Source organism: Alternaria dauci, chromosome 1 (genome assembly GCF_042100115.1).
Source record: "Alternaria dauci strain A2016 chromosome 1, whole genome shotgun sequence".
Lineage (NCBI taxonomy): Eukaryota > Fungi > Ascomycota > Dothideomycetes > Pleosporales > Pleosporaceae > Alternaria > Alternaria dauci.
This window is the reverse complement of record NC_091272.1, coordinates 1,624,384-1,643,888: the sequence shown is the minus strand read 5'-3', so window position 1 is coordinate 1,643,888 and position 19,505 is coordinate 1,624,384. Positions and strand designations below refer to the sequence as shown.

Below are 19,505 nucleotides of genomic sequence, written 5' to 3'. Positions count from 1 at the left end.
GTGCAACGGTATCAATGAAATCCACTCCCGGCCATGGCTCACCTCTTGCGCGGAAAGCAGGCAGGTGTCAGCAACGACCTGTCCCAAGGCCTGAGCCCTGATCTGTTTGTGCTCGACCATGTACGCGCTCGCTGCCTCCCCCACCCCGCCCTTCCCGCAGCTAACAGCATGTGAAGATCCGCAACTATGGCATCAACTCCAAAGTGACGCAGGTCGCATACGACCCCGTCCAGTCCCTCATAGCCGTCGGCACCAGCGAGAGCAAGTTCGGCCCTGGCCAGATCTACGTCTTTGGCCAGAAGCGAGTCGAGCTTGTCCTGCCGCTGCCCACGCGCAGCGCCTCGGTCAAGATCCTGCAGTTCTGCGCCGAAAAGCTCTTGTGCGTAGACTCGAAGAATGACTTGTCCGTCTTTTCGCTCGAGACCAAGAAGCTGCTCAATGCCCATTCTCCGCCCGCCAAAATCACGGCCCTCCACTGCGACCCAACCCTCGACTATGCGCTTCTGGGCACCCAGCAGGGCGATGTCTACGCCTACGACCTGGCCAGAGAGGCTCTGACCCCCTTCAAGATACCCAACTTGTGGCGAGAGAAGTTTCCCCGCGCACGCCTCGTCTCTGTCGTCACGCTATCGCTCCACCCGCGAGACATTGGCTCCCTCCTGATTGGATACAACTCGGGCGCCGTCATCTACTCGTTCAAGCAGAACAAGGCCTTGCACTACTTCCACTACCTGCTTCCCAAAGGAGCTCCCGGAGGCGACTCCGATCCCGCCTCCGTCCACATGGAGCGCGAGCCTCCGTTGACACAGGCTGTCTGGCACCCCACTGGCACCTTTGTTCTGACCGGACACGAAGATGGCAGTATCGTCATATGGGACTCCAAGGATGGCCGCATTGTGCAGGCAAGGACATTGACGGATACAAACGTGGACAAGCCAGGCCAAGGGAGCTTTAGCCCAGGTGCTATCGACGGTTCGTTTGCGCTCAAGTCACCCATCTTTAAGATCGCCTGGTGTGCAAATCAGGATCCAGATGATACCGCTATACTTGTCGCGGGTGGACAGCCATCCAACATCTCCGCCAAGAGTCTGACTTTGTTCGAGTTGGGCCGGACACCTGTCTATGCTACCGCGTCCTGGCAAGTACTATCCAACCACTTCGAGAGCCCTAAGCGGCAAAGAATACTCCCATGCCCGCCCGGAACCGAGGTGGTGGATCTGTTCCTCATTCCACGTACTTCCCCTCACTATGCTGGCTGCCACGATCCAATTGCGATTATCGCTCTACTTGCTTCTGGAGAGTTGATCACTCTGTCGTTCCCCAGCGGAATGCCCATCACACCCACTAACCAGTTGCACCTCTCCATGACACTTGTACACCCGTACATCAACTATGCGAATATGGCACCAGTAGAGCGTACGCGATGGCTCGGCATGACCGAGAAGCGGCAACACGGTCCACAGTTCCTTATCGGTGGTGCCGAAGCTATACATCCCCTCAAGCGATTCGAGAACCGCAACATCGTCCAGACAGCTCATGCAGATGGCACTATTAGATTATGGGATGCAGGTCATGCCGATGAGATCGAGAACGCTGCCTTGCTACAGGTAGACGTCGCTCGAGCCGTCGGCCGACCAGAGAATGTCCACGTCACACAGACCTCATTTGCAGGTGCGGCCTCTGAACTGTCTGTAGGATTGAAGAGTGGTGAAGTAGTCATATTCCGATGGGGTGTAAACGGTCATGCTGGGCAGGAGTATCCACCAGGTGAAAACAAAGCTCAAGCACTCACAGACATCTCAGAAAGAAGTGAAGCGGCGCTTAAAGAAGGACTTTTGCCGTTTACATTGCTTGACGAGGGCAATGGACCAGTCACCGCCCTGAAACACTCTGACGTAGGCTTCGTTGCTGCGGGCTTCGAAGGGGGCAGTTTGGCCGTGATCGATCTGCGAGGGCCGGCAGTCATCTACAGAGCGTCGATACAAGAATTCATCAGACCAGACAAGCGCGGCAGCTTCCGACGGAGTTCGACTCAGGCGACTCCTAAAGCAGAGTGGCCAACCTGTATCGAGTTCAGTGTCATGACGCTCGAAGACGAAGACTACTCCAGCATCTTGCTTCATGTCGGCACCAACCTCGGTCACCTTGCAACCTTCAAGCTACTGCCAGAACCAAGCGGCAGATACTCAGTGAAACCTGTGGGCGTGTGCTCATTAGACGACAAAGTCATCAGCATCTGTCCCATGCACGCTGAAACTGGTCGACCAGCTTATGCTTCGCAGTCTGCCGTTGCTGGACTTCGAAATGGTTCCAAGATTGGCGGTGTGCTCCTAACCACAACAGCGTCGGGAGCGAGGTTATTCCGCCCTGCCACCAGCAAGGGAGCGCACAAGACCTTCGATCAGTTCCTGTGCGATGCGGCGACTGTGGTCAGATACGAGGATAAAGGATATGCATTGCTTGGTCTGTATGGCGATGGGTGTGCGAGAGCTTTCTCACTGCCTGCATTGAAGGAGATTGTGTCTGTCAATCTCAGTGAACTGCTAGACGTCCGGCGCTTCTCCGAAGCAGTCATCACAAGTACGGGTGACATCTTCGGTTGGAAAGGGCCCGCAGAGCTGGCTCTACTCAACGTGTTCGGAACAGGACTTCAGTAGTGAGTCAAGGCTTCTGCTAACTAACGATACTTGTGCTGATATTTTCTAGTGAACGCGCCAAGGATGTTCTGCTCAACCCAGAGCTCTTGATTCCGCCACGACCGACTATCAGCAACATCCAATGGATCTCCGGCACGCAGTACGTCACACCGGCCGATATGGATCTACTCAGTAAGTCATCTCGCCAATCACTTTCACCTATCGACTAACACGCCCTAGTCGGGGGTCCCGATCGCCCCTTGTCAAGTCGTCAAATGGCCCAACAACGGGCAGAGGCTGAGCAAGAACGCCGTCGCGCCAACCCGTCTGCTGCCAGTTCTTCTGCCGCAGGGTACCAGTCCTACCCCACTCAACCGGCGACCCCAACTCAAGAGGGCTGGGGTGCCTGGGCGAGTCGTCAGCTCAATGAGCGCACGGAGAAACTTAACATTGTTGGAGACAGCATGGATAATCTTTCGCAGAACAGTGCCGGTTGGGCAAACGACGTCAACAAGTTTGTTGGTAAGCAGAAGAGGGGGCTCGTCATGGGCGCTGTGAAGAGCAAGTTTGGATTTTGAGGTAGAACATTATGTTTTCCATGCTTGAACCTCCCCTTGTCAAAATGGCAATGTAGAAGTGTGCCTACATGCTCAAGACAGGATTTTGTGACCTTGATTGGAACAAGCTTATTCGTATGCAGCCTAAACTGATACACTCTCGCCACCTCTTGCCTTCATCGGCGACCCCTGCTAGCGCAACGCGACTCCTCCAACCGCGCGCAGCTGCACACTTCTGGACGTATCATCACCTTCTCATGACCACACTGATAACAACAACTGTGACTTCTTCCAAACCATGAGTCTTTTAAGCAACATCCGACAACTGCTCCCGAGAGTGGACTGGCTGTTGGGCACACCTGAGCCAGCTGAGCCAGCTGGTCCTTTCACACCAACCTACGCCGACGTCTGTCGCGCGCGCGCCCTCCTCAAGACACTAAAGCTACCCACTGAACTAGTGCTCAGCATCCTAGAGCACTCGCAATACTGGCCTGTCGCTGAGTTCTCTCAGAGCAGACGCAAAGTCCATGCCAACGCCAGCGCTAGCGCCAACGGCTCATCCGCAGCAGCATTGTGTCTAGAAGCCGATGTCTATTCTGCCCCTGTCGTGGAAAGCATCCGTCTTGGTGGCGAAACAGCAAAGATCAAGCGCATTACGTTTGAAGTGACGAGTAGAGACCAGGGATGGACGAGCGAAGATACACAAGGCACTTTCTCGACGTCTTCATGGCTGGAAGTATCGATCCTGCGAGATACTACCAACACTAATGGCCGGCTTCCTACTCCGCGGTTGGTCGATACTTGGCTCGGCAGTCCACTAGATTACCATAATAATATGGTTGATCGTGGCTGGTCGCTTGTTAAAAGGCCTGAGAGTGTGATGCAGGGACCGCAGGATGGGGAGGGGGATTATGCGTGGTATTTGCAGGGTAATCGCGTCATGTCTTTGGGAGAGGCGTACCATGTTGCTTGGGACGAGTATGGTTTGAGTGAAGTGAATGAGGGGAACGAAGGCGCGGGTAGTGGAGAAGGCTTCTTGGATGCGTTGAGACAGGGAGATCGGGTGTTGGTGTGGGCGAGGGCCAAGGTATGGTCAAGACTGCGAATATCGTTTTGACGTTACAGCTAACTTGTTGAACAGTATCCAGGATGGCGGTGCATTGTCGACAACGTTAACGTCACTGTCTACTATGGCTTCTGAACTCACATTACACATCTTCTGCAGTAAGGCGTTGGCATTACTCAATATAGGAATACAGATTCATTCGTTCGAGCTCCTAGATCGACCACGCTATCTCTCCGCTGTGCAGTCAGAGGGCGTGTGATGAGAAGACGTATACGTAAGCCACCAATCTTACACGCATCCAAGCAGTTGACTTTTCCCATCCCAGAAAAGAAACGTGCTTGACGCTGCGGAGCATAACCTCAATGATCAAAACACCCTAGATAAAGATACCATCCGCTATCAGAGCGCTCACGCTTTCGCCCTATTTGTTCTCTCATACCGCTGTCATCCCGCTCGTCTCACTTCGCATCGTCCTCCAAGACCTTTCTCAACTGCCGCAGATGCTTTCCAAATTGCCCAAAATTGTCCAATTCCATTCCTCTTGTGCTTTTTATCAGATTGCCAGCGGCGAATTGAAGAGTATCAAACTGGTTCTTGACCCTAAGGTAGACTTTTCGAACATTCTCTTCCTTGCGTTCTTGGGTAGCAGTACCTGGCGCGCACGGCGTTGGGGATGAACGGGCGGGAGACATTGCTTGCGAGGCGAATATGGAGGGATTTCGAGACGATTGTGGTAGCTGGGATGATGGGGGTGTCAATATGGAGGGCGGAGCAGTTAGGAACGGGGAGTGTGGTGTAGGTGATGGTCGTGTGGCTGTGGCTGCGGCTGCGGCTCGAAGGGCATCATTTTCCGCTTGAAGTCGCCTGTTTTCAGCAACCAGGGAGTCGTTCGCGGCGTCCGAGGTTGGTCCCTTGGCCTTTATGATATCATCGATTGCACGTTCGTGCTCTTTTCTCTCTTCCTCTGTCAAACGTCTCTCTTCCTGCAACTCTGTTGCTAATTGATCATTCTTTGCTTTGTCGCTGTCAGCTTCGATACGCTGCTGATCTTTCTCCTTTATGACAGCCCTTAGATTGCTCCTTGCTGTTTCAAGTTCTTCTTGGAGTCTTTCTGTCGCCTGTCTTGCAACGCTGCTAGACCGAACTTGCATCAAGTCATTGTCACCTTTTTCTTTCTCATAAAGTCTCTTCATTTCATCAAGCTCTTTGCGGAGCTGCTCCTTTTCTTGCTCATGTTCTTCTGGCTTTTCGGCTTGTTCAAGAGCAACAAGAGGGGTTCGTTTTATTGCGTGCTGGTCAGGTTCCGGGTTTGGTGTGAGGGAGGAAATATTAGGCTTCACATCGTCGTCCTCATGGATGTTTATCTTCGGCGCATCAATTCTTGTCTCCACTTTGTCGCTAGAACTCAAATTGTCCTTTCGCGTAGGATGGAATTCGTCATCTTCGCTATCTGATATCACGATAATCTCAGTGTCTTTGTCAGGCTTTGTTGTAGCAGTTGTTGTCAGGCGGTTGCCCATGTCTCCCTTATGATCGAGCTTCGGTTTGCTGTTCGCTCCAGTCTTTTGGCGCTTGGCTGCTGATTGAGATGCTGGACGTGCGGGTACAACGCGCTTCTTTGGGATGTTTGTTGTGGTCTATCCAGCATTCTTAGTGTATGCTTCACAGGACAGCCCTGCTACTCACTTTAGGTTTCCTCGACACCATGGCAGGCTTTGATCTGCTTTGGTGGGCCCTCTGACGATCGAATAGCAAAGCAGCAAAAAGTTCACCAATGGGCGGGTCATGCGATAGAATTGGCGGCGCTGGTCGTGGTGTCGCTGGCCGTGGTGGTGTTGTAAGTATGGTGAACGGGTAAGGTGAAGCTTGGGATCGACGACTGGTACGGCCTGCAGATAAGCGCTGACGAGCGGTCTGGTAATTACTGTAAGTAACATTGGTAGAAGCCATGATTTTAATCTTGCAAAAGTGTATCTCAATATCCTATGTATCGTATGCAACAACGGTGGTGGTGAGAGAACAGCTCAAATATTTAAGGACATACTAGTAGCAGCTGGGGTGTTGCCAACGCAAGCGAATGAGGGTGCTGCCTTACATTGTGGTTCGAGCGCGCGGACCAGTGAGTGAGCCGTGGATGGCAAGTACGGTGTTTGCCGTGGTGTGTCACATGCCGTAGCGATGCTTCGTGATACCAGAAGAGATTGGAAGCACTTAGCTAGAGAGTCATAAAAGACCTCTTTGAGTGAGAAACGACTTGTAGCCAGGTGAAGGCAATCTGGCGCTACGTTAGCGTATCTCAGTGGTGCTCGACAACTGCTGAGACTATTGTCTGGATGAAGTCAGTAAAGTCGAAGATCTCAATGTGTACACTGAGTGCTTGGAAACATTAGCCATCAACCAAGAATTGTAAGGAAACACTGTTGATTAAAAGCATGCTGTACGCCCACTCCTCTAATAGTTGGTATGCAATGCTGATCCACCAGAAATACACCCATAGTGCCTACGTGCGCCAACCAAGCAACCTCGTTACACATTATTTCGTAAGAAAAGATAGACAAAGAGACAAACGCAAATCTCTAAAACGTCTACCAGGAAAGAAAATGGTTGATACAAGAACAGAAACAATCAACATAGGAAACGTACTAATACATCTCCTCGGCCCTTTCCTTGCCACTGCCATTAGTGTGTCTCACGCTGCCAACCACACTGGCACGTCCACTGCCGCCAATGCGACTGCCGCCTGCAGATGCACTTCTTTGGATGTTTTCAGGACCATCTTCGTCCCTTCGATCCCGCTCTTTTTCGAGCGCAGCCCTCAGATCTGCATTCTCTTCTACTTTTTGCTCTAGCCTCTTTCGGGCACCGCTTCGGTCAAGAAGTCGCGCTTCACGCTCAGCCTTCAACCGCCGTTCAAGTTCCTTGAGTCGATGTATCCACTTCTGCTCACTAGGTTGAAGCGGACCAGCGGCAGGATACGGGTGGCCTGGCGCAGGTGTCGATGAAGTAGAATAATTCTCGACCACAGAAGCCGAGTGAGCACGCAGCAGTGTTTGTGCCATACTGGCACGCTTGGAAGACACAGGCGACGCAGCACGTGATGGCGATCGGCTAACGATAACGTCATTACCGGATTGCGTCGTGGTCGTGATGGCACGGAGGGTTTGAACTTCCGATCGTAAAGTCTTGTTCTCAGTACGCAGTTTGTTTAGTTCTGCGGTGTTGAGATCAACAATACCTCCGCGAACAGTGCTAGGTCTTCCAATCGACTGTCGTTGGGCCATGACAAGCTTCTCAAGCTGATCAAGTCGCTTGGAACGAGCGTCCAGGCTATGCTCAAGAGTTTGGTAGTCGCGAATGAGATTGTTCTCTATGTTGCGAATTCTTTGCTTAAAAGCACCGATGACACTCTCCACAGTCCGAACCGCAAGGATGATGTTCTTATGGAAGCCTTGAACGTTCCTGGAAATGAGTTCCATCGAAGTAAGTTCTCCATTGATGAGAGCATTGTTGCGGGACCATTCTGCACCACAAAGGGTGGATAGTCGGTTCCACAGGGCATAGAGCAGATTGTTTCGCTCGAGCAGTTGCTCCTTATATTGTTTCTCCAGAGTGTGAAGTTTCTGGCGATCCTGGCTACGAAGAGTTTCAAGTTCCTGAACTCTCGATTCGTGTTGCTGGATTGCCCTGGCAGTAGACTGGTGACCACGTTTGGCGTTCTCGAACGCGGCTTGATCTTGTCGACGGGCTTGGCGTTCGCGTTCGAGCATCTCTGAGAGACGGCGGCTTTCCAGACCGGCGCTCTCCAGGAGGGTGTCGCGGGCACGCAACAGACGGTCCTTCTCTGCGAGATCGGCTTTGACAACTTCTAGCTCTTGCATAGTCGCTTGAAGATCTCGTTGAAGCTTTGCAATGTCCTGAAAAATGATTGTTAGTGCATCTCCAACTGCTAGAAATAGCTTTGCTTACCTTGAAGAGGCTTGACCTTGTCCCGTTCAGGTTTCCTAGGGACTCACGAAGAGTCTGCTCCAGTTCATCATGGCGTTGCTTCCAGGTGGATGCTTCAACTTCTTTGCTTGACAGATTCTTTCGTAGCTTCCTGCTGTCCTCCTTGAGCTTCGTCAATTGACCGTTCAGGTCATTGATGATCTTCTCCACCTCTTGCTTCTCTTGCGTCTCCAAAGCATCGCGTTGTTGCCTTTCTTCAGCCATGCGCTCCTCGAGATCTCGAGAATGTTCTCTGGCCTCTTGCAACGTGGCTTGAGTGTGGTTCAGGGCTGACTCTAGCTCGCCAATCTTGATCTTGTCGCCTTCTTGTTCTTCTCTCAGGAAGTCAATCTCACCCTGGCAAGACTCAAGCTGGACATCCAATCGCTCGTTCTTCGACCTTTCTTCACTAAGAAGCTTGTCTTGCCTGTTCAACTCCTCGTTGGCGTCTCCGAGCTCAGCTTCAAGGTTCTGGATCTTGCGTAGGCTTGCGTCTCGATCGTCCTCGAGCTGTAAGAGGCTCTCGCTAACGTTCTTCATTTCTTGTTGTAGGGCGTGGAAGTCTTCAGTGATATTTTCGAGATCGTTGTAAAGACGGTCACGTTCCGCTTGCTTCTGTTCAAGATCAATCTCTAGCCTTTGAACCGTATCCAGCGCTTCCTGTCTGAGCTCCTCACATTCCTGCTCTTTGTCTTGTAGCAGCTCCAGTGCTTCGTCGCGCTCGCCTGCTAGTGCTTGGAGATCTTCGGTCTGTGCTTCGATCTCCCTCTCGAGCTCCTTGACCTTATTTTCAGTAGTTTCAAGCATATCAAGATGGCCATTGAGCTGGTCGTCAAGCTCTTTGTAGGAGAGCTTGAGCTGAGATAGCTCGTCTCGCAGAGCAGCATTTTTGCTTTCAAAGTCCTCTCGATCAGGATCGCTTTGCTGGGTCAAACGCGTCCCGCCGCTTGCTCTCGAAACAGACCTCATGTGGTTGCGGGAGATGGAGCGCTCCAGAATACTATCGCCGGCCGTCGATCCTGCATCTCCTCTTCGAATTGTGAGTTTCAGGCCTTCGTTCTCTTCCCTCAGACGGAGATTCTCTCGATTCCTTGATGTGAGCATAGAGGCTTGTGCGTGGAGGTCCCGTTGCAACTTCTCGTTGTCGCTCTGTAGGTGTTCCACCAAGGTGCTGCTTGTGCCGCCAAGCGAGATTGGCGCAGTGTTCTCATTACCATCCGAGCCGGAATTGGAACGGGCAGCAAAAGATTGCTGAACGCGCCGTGAGTTGTTCAAGGTTCTGTTGAAGTGATGATTCGTCGTCGAGTGTTGCATCTGTTGCATTTGTTGATTCTGCTCCTTCAAGCGTTCAAGCTCTTCTCGAAGCCTTTCGCTTTCGGTCTCTGCTTGCTGACAACGAGTCTCGACCTGCTCACGCCTCGCGCGTTCCTCCTCGAAATCTTCTTTCCACATATTGATAGCCTCGTCAAAACCAGCAGAGTCTTCACCAGACCCCTTCTCTCGCATTGTCTTGATGTAATCAGCCATGCGTCGATTGTCCGCTTCTTTCTGGAGTGCCTCCTGCTGCCACTGGTCCACAGTGATCTCTGTAGATTCCAGTCGCTCTCGTAGAAACTCGATCTCCTCCTCCAGCTCCGCTTGTCTAGACGACTGAACACTTCTTCCATCCTCTGAGCCGCTGCCGAGGTCCCTGGAACTAGCATTACCTTCCTCCTGAGCTTTGAGTCTTCGCTCCAGATCACGAATCTTCTTACGCATTGACTGGCTTTCCTTTTTCTCAGTCGCAAGGTCAGTTTGCAGTTGGACGTTCTTTGAGATCATCTCCTTGACTCCCTCATCAGATCGGTTCTGAAGTGCTTGGTCGAGGAAATGAATCTTGAGTTTGAGATCAAAGTTCTCTTTGCTGAGCTTGTCAATTTTGCTATTCTGTTCCTTTAGGGTAAGGTTGTGTTTGCTCCGAGTGAATGGGGTAGCCATGTGCCGTTTGTCTGGCGACCGCGAGTGCTTAGCTCGGAAATCGCGCGCAATAGAGTCTGGTACTTGTATGTCTTGAACATGCCTGGCGATAACCGTGTCTGTAGGAGCAGCAGGCTGCACGCTAGGGGCGCGAGGTGTCTCGGGTGGAGTTGCGCTGTTAGGAGCTTCCTCATCTAGACGACCTAGACTGTTATCTGGCTGGAGGAAAGCAGACAGAGAGTTGGCACTGATACTCCGGCCCTTCTCCCAGGGGTTGGTATCGCTGTATCCTGACATTGACGAAGCGATACTACCTAAGCTCGGCAATCGTGATAGTCCCAGGCTCATCCCTCGTGGTCCACTCGAGCGAGGGATTGCGCCACCAGTTTGCAAGGCATAGTCTGCGCCGAGACTCGCTGTGCTTGCGCCGTCTCCAGACGCATCGGAACGGTTAGTGAATGAAGATACGGATGACCGTTGACTAGAGTGGCGATGCTGTAGGTAGCTCGGTCGCTTGCTGATCTTCTGCGCGGTCGCAGGAACTGGTGGTGGTGGCATAGCTATGCTATCTATGCTAGATTCGTTCTCGTTTGTAAGAGACGAGCCTTCTTCAACTAGAGAGAAGTCGGGAGCTTTTACTGTCGAGGCACTGGATGTCGGCCGTCGCACGTCCACTTCTTTCTGCTGGGCGCCTGGAACAGCCTGTTCCTCTTGACGCGAGTCGTCCTCCTCGGCCTCGTCATCCTCCTCCCCCTCTGATTGTTCCGTAGTCTGACTGGCTGAAACCCGCGATCGGCTCCGTCGCGCGGCTTGCGCAGCGGGTGAGGAAGGCCCAGCTTCCGATGTTGCGGTGCTCGTATCCATCGAGTCATCAGCCCCAAAGTCCAAGCGTCTTACAGCAGGTGTCTTGTAAGCGTCCGCGGGCGTGGGAGTCTCGGAAAAGGATGAAGAGTTGCTATGAAGAGTATTCCTGGAATGCGACTTGGTCGGTGTGTTCCCACTGCGTACTTGAAGCTTTTTGGGTTTCTTCTTTGGCTTTGTCAATTCTTCCAGGTTGTTCATTACTCGCTGCATGCTCGCGTCGTTGTCGAGAGGTCGAGCTGATTGTTGGGAATTTCCTGGTGAGCCCCCGAATAGGTAGGTATCGTCTACGCCGGACGGTCCTTGAGGTGCTTCGACGTGGATAGGTGCCTCTGGGATAAAGCTCGATTCAATGTCCATCAATTGGCGCTTCATTTCGCGATCCTCGAAGACGCTCTCGTCATTATGCGCGTCTTCCTCCTCGATAACATGATGTATGATGCTATCCTCCTCCTCCTCGTCGATTGGCAAGGGCGGCAGATCAGCGTCGGGCTGGTCAAAGGCCGTGACATCGTCGGCCTCTGAGATGTCGTGCGCCATGGAGTTTTGGTGTGTGGGTGCCAGCGTGGGGGTGGAGGGTGTGGAGTCGAGTTCGTCTGTTTGCGAGGCCTCAGCACTCGAAGCAGGAGCGTTGTCTGTCGCCATGGGGGCCGGTGCGCGCGCGCTGGGTGGGGAAGTCGCGTGGTATCGAGTATTTGCGAGGCCTGCTCACCAGCATAGTGCACCTGCCGAGGCTGCGGTGAAGTGAAAGTTGACGACAAGGGCGGTGATTCCCTGCACTCGCCTGTGAGTGACAACAGAGCGCGCGTTGTTTGCGCTAGTATGAATTCGTCAGGTCGCCCTACCTTTCTGCCGGTCCGTTCCTAGACCGACCGGATTGGCTGCCGGACCATGTGGGCATGCCGTACCCAGATGTGGGTTTGATGTGATATTAGATGCCTTTGTGTTTGGACCGCGCGGGTGCCTGATTTGTCTGCCATGTCTGTGTTGATTATTGAATGCTTCAGCGTGCGCAGTTCATCATAAACACACAGACCATCCACATAGTCCAGACTGCGAACCTTGAAATAATGAGGAAAAAGTAACAAGTGTACATCTTTATTGTGGCATAGCCTGATGCTACAGACTGGCCCTACCAAGTACTACCCTTCCACAGATCAATGCTCATTTTGACTCTCGCTAGACGCTCATGGCCTTTCGACGTGCCAGCGTTGTTGCTGAGGGTGTTCCGATACATGTATACGTATGTGATGTAGAGTGTATGTACCGGCCCAGCGGAGCAGCACAGATGTTGTCTCTGACTGCACGCGCTCTCTGGTATGAAGATTTTGTGTGCATGGATGCCATGCTGGTTCAAGTAGTCGTGAAGCGTTTCTCAAGCCATTGCCGCTTCCTTCGCCCGCTTCTTATCCTTCTTCGCTTTCTTTTCCTCCTTCCTCTTGGTCTCCTCTGGATCCCGGTGCTTCTTGGTCTTCTTTGATGGCACTTCAGGCGTATCAACACCATTAACGTCAGCGTGTTTCCTCTTTGGCTTCTTGGAGGGTAGATTGAGTCCATTCGGCATCCCAAGTCCCGCAGTCTGCCGTGGCGCTTCCGTCTCGCTATCTGAATCACCGATAATCCCGGCGTCATTGCCATGAAAGCCAGTGGGAAGGAAACGCATCTTCAGTCCTGTGACCTGTGGTCGTGGTGCACGGATAGTCGATCGTGTTATCGAGGCGGCCGCTTCTGAACCCGTATTCTGGTCTGCTTGTTTTGTGCTGAGGTGAGGAAGTCGCACGACCGATCGTAAGCGTAATGTATGTGATATCCGCGTAGAGACTAGCCGGGTCAGTACAACCAACATAAGCAGCATTTGGTGAACAAACCAGGCTCCATGCCGTTTTTGCGAGGCAACAAAACCTCCCGAGTGCCATCTTCGCTCTTTTCAGTCTGAGACAATCCATAGTCAGTGCCTTTGTAACTCAATACAGTATCGCCCTTCATAGCCTTGTCCATGGCAAGCTCGCTCAGATCCTTCAAGGAGACGCCTGCTGGAGCGGTAATGTGCCATATCTGCTTTCCTTCTAGATTATCGAATAAGCCTGTCGACTTGGAAATGGTCTTGTCGTTCAACGCGACTGGATTAAATCCTTTCGGGGGCACGTAGGCCTGTGTCGGTCGAAAATCAACTGCATGTGATTGTGGTTGTGCTGGGGGTGGCGGCTGTGTTTGAGCTGGTGTGGGTGTTGGTTGCGGCGCGTCATCTATGTCTGAGTCGTCACTGGAGGTGTCTGAGCTGCTTGTGCTGTCGCTGTCGCTGTCGCTGGATACATCTTTGCTCTTCTTGTTGCCCGGAAGCTTCGTCTGGATGTCCCTGGTCGGCGCGTCGTCGTCGCTTATTTCTGAGCTCGACAAGTCTGCGACGTCCTCTTTGGTTGCGACATGCTTGGATGCTGGTTTCTTGGGCGAAACCTTTGACTTGGACGTGGATTTGGAGGCGGGCACGTCTTTCTTGCTAGGCTTGGACTTGGCTTTCGGAACGCCGTTCACGTGGATACCGATAGTTGCTTTCGGCTTCTCGACCTTCTTGGACTGCGCGGTGCTCTCACTGGGAGAATCACTGTCGCTGTCGACAAATTCTTGGCTTAATGGCGCTTTCGATGTGGCGTTCTGAGGTTTCGGCTTCTGCTTGGAGCCTGGCAGCGGCACCTTGGTTTTGTGTGTGTCCTTCATGGTGTGTGTGAAGCCATGCTCTTTGCGACGAGAAAGTCCAAGTTCGTAACTTTTTTGCGCCGCGGTCTGTCGCGCTCGGGCGGAGAAGAGCCGCATCGCCGCTAGTCCTAATCAGATGCTAGCGCGCCAAAAATCATTGGCCTGGTCGTTGAGATGATGAACAGATGCAGAACACCAGCATTAACATCGAAAATCAGCATGTCGGGGAAACGAAAGAGAGGAGAGGATGCGAATGCAGCCGGATTTGTCGGCGGAAAGCCACTCACTGCGATTGCGGCAGCTCGACTGCGAACGGAAGCCGCAGCTAAAGTCGTAAATACACCCAAAGTCACGCTTGAGCAGATTCCTGTACCCGCAAGTCCATTACTCCAAGATGGAAAATCAGAACAGGAAGAGGAAGAGGAAGAGGAACAACACGTGCCTGTCCAGCGCAATCTCAAACTTTGCAACTGGCGCAACGAGCCACAAAACATCCTCTCAGACACCGACACTGAACTCACCATCAATCTGAACAAGCATGCAACTATCACGTTGATCGGCTGTTTTGACTTGTTGGTTCTGAAAGGCGCCGTCAACATCAATGGTGCCAATATTGGAACAGTCAATCGTGATGGCCAAAAAAACCAAGTTCATCGAGTGTGCGTACCAGCCACGCACCCTATGTCCAAAATCCGTGGACTAGATGGTACAAATCACATAAGGTTCAAGACCTGCAAGACACCCGCATCCCTGGCGCACATCAGTCCAGTGTTTGACGGAATCTGGAACGATCGCAATGATCGATCGTTCCGTGTTGTGAGTGCACCTCTTTACATTTACAGCTCGACTTGGCCATTATCAAATTCGCATAGAACAGAACGACTAGTTGAAATTATATGGAAAAACTGACTCTTCTGCTAGGTGACCAACTCAGATGCAGATGCGCTTTCCCGACCATTACGTCCTGAAATGACACCCGAAGACTGGCTGCGCGCGATTGAGGACTGTGCTAGCAATCCTTCCATCACCGCTGTGACTGGGTTACCTAGCTCGGGGAAATCGACTTTTGCTAGGCGGCTCGTGAATCGCTCCCTTACAGGACTAGGCAAAACCGCTGCATCTGTGCCAGCTGTATGTTGGATGGACCTTGATCCTCAGAAGCAAGAATACGTCCCTGGAGGTCAAGTCTCTCTCGTCGTGGTGAGAGACTTGAATCTGGGCCCAAGTTTCACACATCCCTCTGTTATACCAGACCAGAGAGAAGCGACCAGGAATGAGGTCATCCGTGCACATCCAGTTCCTACGAATTTTGCCAATTATGCCGACTATTACCACTCCTGTGTTGAGGATCTCTTCCTGGCATACAGGAATCTGTCCTCTCGAGATCCGTCTCTACCATTAGTTATCGACACACCCAGCTTTCTCTACTCGTCACATTTTGACTTGCTAAACAAACTGTTGGCGAGGATCAAACCGCATCATGTCATACACCTCAGCGATACACGAGCCATCGACACTGAAACTGCGGCACGGCTGCACTTGCTCCAGACATCTGCGTCGCAATACCACGGCACAGTCTATGAGGTCACTGCGCAACAGCCTCAGTCAGTCCCTATAAGGTCGGAGAATGAATTAAGCGCTATGCAAATGCAATCCTACTTCCATCTCAAATCAAGCAGTACGAGCCCGGGTCAGCCCCAAGTTCTCAGTTGGACGCCAGATCCTCTTTCACAGCTGGTACCCTGGGAGTTTTGCTACAAAGAAACCGCCGAGCGAGAACAGGATGTGGTTGCTTTCGCAATGTACTCCGAGCCAGTCGAGCCATCCTCGTTGTTGCATGCACTGAATGGATCCATTGTTCAAATCATCCAATCCACGTCGTCTGCTGTTCCTTCGTCACATGGCTCGCTCCCCAGGACACGGAAATTTGGGATTCCATATCTTCCAGAGTCTGAGCGCACAGGCATGGTAGAACCGCTGGATCCCCGAACGACGAGACTAGTTTGCACAGCGTTGATTAGGGGCTTCAACCCTGAAAAGAAGGTAGTAGAAGTGCTGGTGCCAAACACACACGAGCCTCTGTTGTACAACCTGTCGCCCGAGAGGACCATATTTGTCGGTGGATGCGGTGACGTGCCGGATTGGGTATTCCTGGAGGACGCATATGCACAGGGAGAGGCGACCAAAACAGCAAAGACTATCGATGACATGCCCCTTTGGGTTGAAAAGGAGGGCCTCGTAGATGACATGGGATATTTAAGCACTATACGCCGAGTGAGGAAGTTTCAGACCGGATGAAGTGCTAGGGGGCCTTTCATCAGCACTTCATGAGGAGAAACTAATGTGAAAATCACAATATTCTTTTCAAATCTAAGACTACATGCACTGAACTGCTGCTGCACCGTCGACAGCTACGTGTTTGCTTTTGCGATGTTGGTGAGGCTAACAGGCAGCCATTGGCAATCACTGGTAAGAAGCTGGACTTGGAAACGTGAGCAACGGTCGTGAAGCAGAAGAAAGTACGGAACAGGGACAGAAACATCCAGGTCATTCAAGTCGGTAGTCTCGTCGAAGGAAGAAACGGATATTTTGGCTTTCTTGTTGCGATTTACTGTTTGGTCGCACTATCGCTGTAATATGTACAAGTGGACACAGACTCATTCTCATACCCCCGATTACAAAATCATCTTGGGTGGAGCTTGGGGTTGTTAGCAGATGGTGTGAAGATGATGGATGATGAACTCACGATCGATGATTGGGCAAGGCAGGTTGCGCTCGTACTTTGACCCTATAACACCCGTCAGTTACAGTCATATCCGCGGCCGATGCGGAAATGTATCCGGGCATGAGCAACGAACCTCCAGGAGCCGTGGGTGGGCGGTAAGGGTCCGGGTGCTTCCACTTCTCGAGCAGGTTCTCCGTCTCCTTGATCAGTTCCTAATGCGACTCATCAGCAGAGTCCCCTGTGTAGCTGTAATGTGTGTCGGGTTGTCGACGTAATGGCCGTGGTGGAACAGGGAGACGCACCCTCATCTGTCGCGGCTCAGTAACATTTCGCTTGGCCTCGAACAGTTCGCGGATGTACAGGGCCTGTCCGCGCCAGAGGTACCGGTGGACGCTCCAGTCGAGGGCGAGCTTGAGGGACCGCCTGTAGAGGCGTCTGCGGCAGCGTCAGTTTGTGCGCGTAGCAGGGCGAGGGTTTGGCGTACAGGACGTGTATCTTGGAGCTCATGACGGCAATGGCCCTTCCAGTGCTGCGTGTGGCGGAAGGGAGAAACGTGGTTCGTGGCCGCAATGCCTCGCTGTTGTCGCAGATGGCTTTGGTGAGGGCCGCGTGAGGTCGCGGGCTTGGCACTTGTGCCTGTGACGGAGAGTGGCTTCCGAGACGTCAGAACTGGTGCCCTGTGCCTGCTTCAGTACCATACAATTGCCTCAGGAGGACTCGCACGCAAGACTTCGCTCGCTCGAAGCTGTCCATCGCTCTCGCACGCATTCGGATTTTTCTTTTTTCCCCTTCTTCGCTTGGCTACCCATCATGTCCGGCCAGCAGTGTCTACGCCGTCTACCGGCGGCTATGCGCTCTGTGCGAGCTTTGCGCGCAAGCCCACGAGCCATTCCAGCCGCGCGCAGCTATTCCGCCGTCTCCAAAGCAAACTCGACCGGTCTCCTCGGTCAAGCCTCAAGGTACTATTAAAATCCCTATACATCAACATGCCCACCACTGACGGTTTACAGACGGCCTGCTCAGCTGTCTTCGCAACGCCTATGGTCCCTCGAGCAGACAAGAAGCTATGCCGACACCATCGTCAAGGTGCCTGAGATGGCCGAGTCGATCACAGAGGGAACCCTGAAGCAGTGGTCAAAACGTGCGTCTCCCCTGTTGAAATAAATAACCCACCAGCTCACAACATGCAGAGGTCGGCGACTACGTTGAGCAGGATGAAGAGATCGCTACCATTGAGACCGACAAGATCGACGTTGCCGTCAACGCGCCCGAGGCTGGTACCATCAAGGAATTCCTCGTCAACGAGGAGGACACCGTCACCGTTGGACAGGAAATCGTAAAGCTTGAGGCTGGTGCTGCTCCAGAGGGCGGAAAGAAGGAGGCCACCGAGCAGCCAAAGGAACCCGCATCCAAGGACCAGGAGACTGCATCGCAACCCGAAGGCCAGCAGGAGCAGTCTCAGCCTCAGCCAAAGGAGGAGTCAAAACCTGAGCCTCCCAAGCAAGAAGAGAAGCCTCAGCCGCCCAAGCAGGAGTCCAAGCCCGCACCTCCCAAGAAGGAGTCCAAGCCAGAGGAGTCCAAGCCAGCCACACCTGGCAGCCGTGAGGAGCGCCGCGTATGTACCCTCGTGCACATGGAGACACTTGTACTAACAGCGCTGTAGGTCAAGATGAACCGCATGCGCCTCCGCATCGCTGAGCGCTTGAAGCAGTCGCAAAACACTGCCGCCTCGCTGACCACGTTCAACGAGGTCGACATGTCGTCCATCATGGAGTTCCGCAAGCTCTACAAGGACGAGATTCTCAAGAACAAGGGCGTCAAGCTTGGTTTCATGTCCGCCTTCTCGCGCGCCTGCATCCTCGCCGCACGCGACGTACCTGCTGTCAACGCTTCCATCGAGGGCCCCAACGGCGGTGACACCATTGTCTACCGCGACTACGTCGACATCTCCGTTGCCGTCGCCACCGAGAAGGGACTCGTCACCCCCGTTGTCAGGAACGCTGAGAGCATGGACATGGTCGGCATTGAGAAGGCCATTGCTGATCTTGGCAAGAAGGCGCGCGACAACAAGCTCACCATTGAAGACATGGCTGGTGGTACCTTTACCATCTCCAACGGCGGTGTCTTTGGCAGTCTAATGGGTACTCCCATCATCAACCTTCCCCAGACCGCTGTGCTTGGTCTGCACGCCATCAAGGAGAAGCCGGTCGCTATCAACGGAAAGGTCGAGATCAGGCCGATGATGTACCTTGCGCTCACATACGACCACCGACTGCTCGACGGAAGGGAAGCTGTCACTTTCCTGGTCAAGGTCAAGGAGTACATTGAGGACCCCAGGAAGATGCTCTTGTAAGCTTCGGTTCTGTAGTCTTGTATTTTGCATATACTGGTGGGTGGGTTGTCGGGCGAATGCGCGATAACTCGTAGCGGGGTAGACGGCCATGTGGTCGGATGGATCAATGAGACATTTGACATGCATTGATTGGTCCATGACGTGTACTTGTCGCGAGGAAAACAGGTTATATATGATGGGGTGGTTAATTGCATGTTGAACGTTTCCTCTCCTGTTGTATGCGTTAGTGTGTATGGGTGTCAATGTCGCGTCTTTGCGCTGGCGGGCAGGAATTGACGCGTCAATGTTCACAAATAGTGTTACAGATCTCGTTCCAGATGTCTTTGTGGGTTCATTATGTCTGTGTCATGCACACGGAAGTATGTTTACACGTATATACACGCCTCGTGTGTCAATAGTTCGTAGTCGCGTCTGGTGGTCGTGCCTCTCCGATGGCGTCATAGGAGGACAACCTCACCACCATCGAATTTAATTCGGAAAATGCCTTGGAAGGATAATGTCACAACATGTTAATCGATTTGCTCAGTTTTATGTGTATCGAACAGGTTGGTGGGTTGTGCCGAATTTTTGAATGAGTAGTTGTTCGGTGCTAAATATGAAATTTACGTGGAGAAACAAGAGTATCTTGCCAAACAAGAGCAGCCAACGAAATAAATATACGACTATAGAAAAT

At 52.6% G+C, this 19,505-nt stretch overlaps 7 protein-coding genes across 7 annotated transcripts; 3 read left to right on the top strand and 4 right to left on the bottom strand.

Moving 5' to 3' along the window:
• Positions 1 to 33: 33 nt before the first annotated feature.
• ACET3X_000522 (uncharacterized protein) lies at positions 34 to 3,214 on the top strand (the record flags this gene model as incomplete). Its single annotated transcript, XM_069447827.1, has 4 exons — positions 34 to 120; positions 177 to 2,656; positions 2,707 to 2,828; positions 2,877 to 3,214. 4 exons carry the CDS (start codon positions 34 to 36, stop codon positions 3,212 to 3,214), a joined length of 3,027 nt encoding a protein of 1,008 aa, XP_069310764.1.
• Positions 3,215 to 4,717: 1,503 nt separating this feature from the next.
• Positions 4,718 to 5,966, bottom strand: ACET3X_000521 (uncharacterized protein; the record flags this gene model as incomplete). Its single annotated transcript, XM_069447826.1, has 2 exons — positions 4,718 to 5,896; positions 5,946 to 5,966. The coding sequence occupies 2 exons, from the start codon at positions 5,964 to 5,966 to the stop codon at positions 4,718 to 4,720; spliced, it is 1,200 nt and encodes a 399-aa protein (XP_069310763.1).
• A 935-nt stretch (positions 5,967 to 6,901) lies between these two features.
• Positions 6,902 to 11,705, bottom strand: ACET3X_000520 (uncharacterized protein; the record flags this gene model as incomplete). The annotated part of the gene is made up of 2 exons (XM_069447825.1): positions 6,902 to 8,173; positions 8,226 to 11,705. 2 exons carry the CDS (start codon positions 11,703 to 11,705, stop codon positions 6,902 to 6,904), a joined length of 4,752 nt encoding a protein of 1,583 aa, XP_069310762.1.
• A 730-nt stretch (positions 11,706 to 12,435) lies between these two features.
• ACET3X_000519 (uncharacterized protein) lies at positions 12,436 to 13,775 on the bottom strand (the record flags this gene model as incomplete). Its single annotated transcript, XM_069447824.1, has 2 exons — positions 12,436 to 12,881; positions 12,929 to 13,775. The coding sequence occupies 2 exons, from the start codon at positions 13,773 to 13,775 to the stop codon at positions 12,436 to 12,438; spliced, it is 1,293 nt and encodes a 430-aa protein (XP_069310761.1).
• Positions 13,776 to 13,973: 198 nt separating this feature from the next.
• ACET3X_000518 (uncharacterized protein) lies at positions 13,974 to 16,052 on the top strand (the record flags this gene model as incomplete). Its single annotated transcript, XM_069447823.1, has 2 exons — positions 13,974 to 14,570; positions 14,676 to 16,052. 2 exons carry the CDS (start codon positions 13,974 to 13,976, stop codon positions 16,050 to 16,052), a joined length of 1,974 nt encoding a protein of 657 aa, XP_069310760.1.
• Positions 16,053 to 16,429: 377 nt separating this feature from the next.
• Positions 16,430 to 16,986, bottom strand: ACET3X_000517 (uncharacterized protein; the record flags this gene model as incomplete). The annotated part of the gene is made up of 5 exons (XM_069447821.1): positions 16,430 to 16,452; positions 16,501 to 16,542; positions 16,613 to 16,691; positions 16,782 to 16,914; positions 16,964 to 16,986. 5 exons carry the CDS (start codon positions 16,984 to 16,986, stop codon positions 16,430 to 16,432), a joined length of 300 nt encoding a protein of 99 aa, XP_069310759.1.
• Positions 16,987 to 17,289: 303 nt separating this feature from the next.
• ACET3X_000516 (uncharacterized protein) lies at positions 17,290 to 18,832 on the top strand (the record flags this gene model as incomplete). The annotated part of the gene is made up of 4 exons (XM_069447820.1): positions 17,290 to 17,438; positions 17,490 to 17,620; positions 17,670 to 18,094; positions 18,143 to 18,832. The coding sequence occupies 4 exons, from the start codon at positions 17,290 to 17,292 to the stop codon at positions 18,830 to 18,832; spliced, it is 1,395 nt and encodes a 464-aa protein (XP_069310758.1).
• Positions 18,833 to 19,505: the final 673 nt, after the last annotated feature.